General features: G+C 35.4%; 1 protein-coding gene across 1 annotated transcript; it reads right to left on the reverse strand.

Moving 5' to 3' along the window:
- Positions 1–901: 901 nt before the first annotated feature.
- Positions 902–1,975, reverse strand: LOC121486732 (putative peptidyl-tRNA hydrolase PTRHD1). The gene is made up of 2 exons (XM_041747911.1): positions 1,871–1,975; positions 902–1,339 (listed from the first exon to the last, which is right to left on the reverse strand). The coding sequence occupies exons 1-2, from the start codon at positions 1,973–1,975 to the stop codon at positions 1,079–1,081; spliced, it is 366 nt and encodes a 121-aa protein (XP_041603845.1). The 3' UTR covers positions 902–1,078.
- Positions 1,976–5,041: the final 3,066 nt, after the last annotated feature.

The following is a 5,041-nucleotide window of genomic DNA, read 5'->3' on the forward strand; positions in this document are numbered from 1 at the left end:
TCTGATAGGCACCTACATATCATTAATGATCAAAACTTATCTCTGTGTCCATAAAAAGTAAACAGGTGACTTGTGTCATTAAAGGTAAAGCTTCTTTTAAAAATTCCTTTTTTTTCCTCCCCATTCTTCTACCCTTTCAAAGTATCTTGCAAACTAAATAGGTTAGGGTTTCTATTATATTCTACTGAACTAGAGAGTAGAAAAGAAGGAAAGTATTTATCCATATGAGATGATGAAAAGGTTCTTTTATGTACATTATCTCTGTCTTCAATATTTTGTATTTTCCAATCTAAGCATAAAAAGTATTTTCGATGGGGTTGTAAATTAAGTTTTTTTAAAAGATTTTATTTATTCATGAAAGACATACAGAGAGAGAGAGAGAGAGAGAGAGAGAGAGAGAGGCAGAGACACAGGCAGAGGGAGAAGCAGGCTCCATGCAGGGAGCCTGTTGTGGGACTTGATCCTGGCATGGATCACGGGATCTGTGAGCCAAAAGCAGATGCTCAACCGTTGAGCCACCCAGGCATCCCTGTGAATTAAGTTTTTAAAGAAAACATATAATTTATAAATATAGATGCAATATTCTATAAAAATTATACATTATCTATATTACATTAAGTTCTTAAAAATAGAACATATTTATAAATACATGTATATATATGTGTGGGTATATACTATATGTAATATATAATAAGTAATTTCTTTACAAATGATGTTACATTAAGGAGTGTGACTTTGTAATGTTGACAACAAAATGAGAGAAAAAAAATCTTTCCAAGTTTTTCCTATAATGTGTGCTGTTTCCTTAGAAGTTTGATTATTCCCAGCATATTTTGCTTTTGCTGCTGATTCTTGCTTTCTGTGATAGTATTTTGTACTATTCTTGCCTATTTCAGCCGTATTTTTTTTTTCTTATTAATGACAACTTTAATATGAACATGTGTTTGACCCTCAAGAAACATTAATAACCTCAAGGGAGGAGTGAGTTGCCATTGAAAGATGATGCTTAGGGATGGATGGCATGCAGTTTCTGGATCCAGTCGATACTCAAATACATCAAGGCAACTGATAACATTAGTCATTTGAACAATCGGTACTTCTTCAAATACTGGTTCACTTCTTCCTTGGGGTAGGGACGGAGCGCAATGCAAGTGGCGATGTTCTCAGGCTGCTCCAGCCACAGCATGTGGTCAATGTTCTTCTGTTGCAGGGTCTCAGCCAGCTCCTTCAGGGTGCTCTCATCTGCAGCCTCGAGGACCACCTTGCGCATGCGCCCCAGGTCCTGGAGGTAAGCGGCCGTGTGGGGGTGGTCGCGATGAAGATGCAAGGCATCTTTGTTCTTTATACATTTTTTTCATTCCTCTTGCATCTGCTCAGCACAGATAGTTGAATAGTGCTGTCACTGACATGACTTTAGTTATTGCTATTTTTTAAAACATAACTTAAACTTAATGAAAAATCTTTTTTTCCCTATCCCTAAAATATTTCTAGGCAGAGTGGCTCATAGTTTTAAAAATGAGTGTAGTTGTTAGAAATCATATATTGAGATCTGGTATTCTATGCACATAGAAATGCATATTGAGATCTGGTACTCTATGCACATAGAAATGCTGTTACATTTATCCCATTGAGGAAACAATTCTTTGGCCTAGTTCCAGATGTCAAAATGAGAGTGGATTTTCAGGTTTAATCTGTTTTTAAATTACTTTTAAAATTTTGTGCAATTTCTTTGAGGAACGATAAAAATTGATACTAGGAATTAGAAATGTCCTTCTCTTCTAGGGTCAGAAAGCCCTAATTAAATTAGCAATTCATTTTGGGAAGGTTTGTTTTGTTTTCACTTCCCTTCTGGCAAACCAAGTATTCACACTTCTATCAAACTCTTGTTGCCTTTCTCCTTGTTGTCTAAGAGCCGATTGCTAATATTTTCTCTCTTATTGCTGACATGCTGAGACAGCAACAGTTTTCCATTCATTGCTGCAGCTACCTTAGTAAATACTAATTTCCTCAGGATTATTTATTTCTTCTAGAGAGGCCAAAGGAAGTGCAGGAGAGTATAACATACCAGGATGAAACACAAAATTTAAAGGAAGTAGGAGTGAGATGTGATTGTTTGATAACCTATGTAAAATATTATTTTCCTATATTGATGTACATTTAAAATACTTTTAATTTGGAATCCTTCTCATAGCTAGAATCTAAACCCTTGGTTTCCCTCTCCTATTTTTCACTATGTATTTCTAGATTATTTGACTGTATAAAAAGTGAATTGCCCAGTTGACCTGAGATAGTGTTGTATAGAAAGAAAAATAAATGAGAAGGAAGGGAAACTCAATGAATGAATGGGCTTCCTGGGAATTCAGGGAAGTATTTTTATTGTTTGTTTGTTTGTTTGTTTTCAAATATTTTATTTATTCATTCATGAGGGACACACACACAGAGGTAGAGACATAGGCAGAGGGAGAAGCAGGCTCCCCACAAGAAGCCCCATGCAGGACCCGATCCTGGACCCCAAGATCATGCCCTGAGCAGAAGGCAGACGCTCAACAACTGAACCACCCAGGTATCCCATAATTTGGGATAGAAGCATATGTGTACACTATTTTCTGTGTTTCTTTGTTACTCTTAAAAGTAAGAAAATTGATATCTTCAGTAATAGGTACCCAGTTCTTTGTGGGCTCTCTTTTGTCCATATCTCCTACAGTGGGTCCCTCAAGTGCTTTGTTCCATAGTAAGCATGAAGTCAATTAATTAATAGTAGCCATTTAGTGACATTTCTAACTTCCATATGTGTATTATTGTTTTCCTTTTTATTTGCTCTTTGTGTCTATTTATCATCTTCTCTAAATTCTGAAATAGATAAGCTTAATAGTATTTTTCCCAAATAATAAAACACATCAGATAATCTGAAATTCCCATTTTTCCCTATATCATACCAATCAGGGCCCTCCTAACTCCCCTGCTCCTATCTGAATTGGCTTTACTGAGAACTGATAAACAACTATCAAAATAAAATTTGCACTCACTACTTTTCTATGTTGGATCCCTGTTTTCTGGATCCAATGACATGTCTTGTTTAAGAAGGACCTTGTTTTCCTGTAGCTTTAAGCACACACATAAACACACACATAAACACACACACGTTCTTGTGAGACTGATTATTCGCATCTTTATATTTGAGAAAATATTCTTTACCTTTTGTACACTTGTTTGATAACCTGCTTCAGTAGAGCTTAGAAATTATTTTTCCTTAGTATATTAAGAGTATTTTTCCCCAGGATCTTCTAGCATCAAAGTTTACATGAAAGGATTCTTCTTCTTCTTCTTTTTTTAAAATTTCCTTTGTTGTAAAAAATAAAGCTAAGGAAATACTAGCATGTTTGAAATACCTAAAGGACGAACTAAATAACAGGTATAATTAATTCAGGTATATCTCCATACTTATTTCATAGCGCTTTACAAACAACTATTTAATCCCTCTAGTATTAATTTTTATTTTTGCTTAAGGAATTTTTATTTTTAGTCGTCTTGTTTTTTTCATCATGATAACTGTACTTTTTAATCCTCATCCTCTACTTTACCCGTCTCCTCATCCACATCCCCTCTGGTAACCATCAGTTTGTTCTCTATAGGTAAGAGTCTGTTTCTTGTTTTTTTTTTTTTTTTCTCTTTTTTCCCATTTTGCTCTTGTTTTTTTAAATCCCACATATTAGTGAGACTATATGATGCTTGTCTCTCTCTGACTGATATATTTCACTTCACAGTATATGCTCAAGCTCTATCTGTGTTATTGCAAATGGCAACATTTTATTTTATTTTTTTTGTGGTTCACTCACTGGTATTTCATTATGGATATTATATAAATACACACCTCATCTAACATTCATTTGTAATTTGATGGACATCTGGGCTGCTTCCGTAGTTTGGCATTGTAAATAATACTGCAATAAACAGTGCTTGTTAGTGTTTTTGTAGTTTTTAGGTAAATACCCAGTAGAGCAATTGTTGGATCATATCATAGTTCTATTTTAATTTTTTGAGGAAATTCCATATCGTTTTCCACAATTACTGCACCAATTTGCATTCCCACCAACATGGTGAGAGGTTTCTTTTACTCTATATCCCCACCATTTGTTTTTTAGTTTAGCCATTCTGAAAAATGTGAGGTGATATGTCATTATCCTTTTGATTTGCATTCCCCTGATTATCAGTGATGTTGAGCACCTTTTCATGTATCCATTGGTCATCTGTATGTCTTCTTTGGAGAAATGTCTGTTCATGTCTTCTGCCCATTTTTTAATTGGATGATTTGGTTTTAGGGCACTGAGCTTTATAAGTTCTTTGTATATTTTGAATTCTAACTCTATATTGGATATGTCATTTGCAAATATCTTCTCCCATCTAGTAGGTTGCCTTTTAGTTTTGTTGATTGTTTCCTTCACTGTGCAGAAACCTTTTATTTTGATGTAATCCCAGTAGTTTATTTTTTGCTTTTATTTCCCTTGCATCAGGAGACATATCTAGAAAGATGTTGCTATGGTGCATGCCAGAGGTTAGACTGTGCTCTCTTCAAAGATTTTTATAGTTTTAGGTCTCACATTAAGGTTTTAATCCATTTAGAATTTATTTTTATGCATGGTGAAAGAAAGTGGTCCAGTTTCATTCTATTGCATGTGGCTGTCCAGTTTTTTAAACACCATTTGTTGAAGAGACTTTTTCCCATTGTATTTTCATTCTTCCCTTGACCATGTAATTGTGGGTTTATTTCTGGGTTTTCTGCTTATTGATCTATGCATTATGCCTGTAACATACTGTTTTTTTTAAATATTTTATTTATTCATGAGAGGCACAGAGAGAGAGAGAGAGAAAGGCAGAGACACAGGCAGAGGGAGAAGCAGGTTCCGTGTAGGGAGCCCGATGTGGGACTCGATCCCAGGACTCCAGGATCACCCCCCAGGCTGAAGGCGGCACTAAACCACTGGGCCACCGGGCTACCCTGTAACATACGGTTTTAATTACTACTGCTTTGTGATACAATTTG

The sequence above is a fragment of the Vulpes lagopus genome, chromosome 1 (assembly GCF_018345385.1).
Source record: "Vulpes lagopus strain Blue_001 chromosome 1, ASM1834538v1, whole genome shotgun sequence".
NCBI lineage: Eukaryota > Metazoa > Chordata > Mammalia > Carnivora > Canidae > Vulpes > Vulpes lagopus.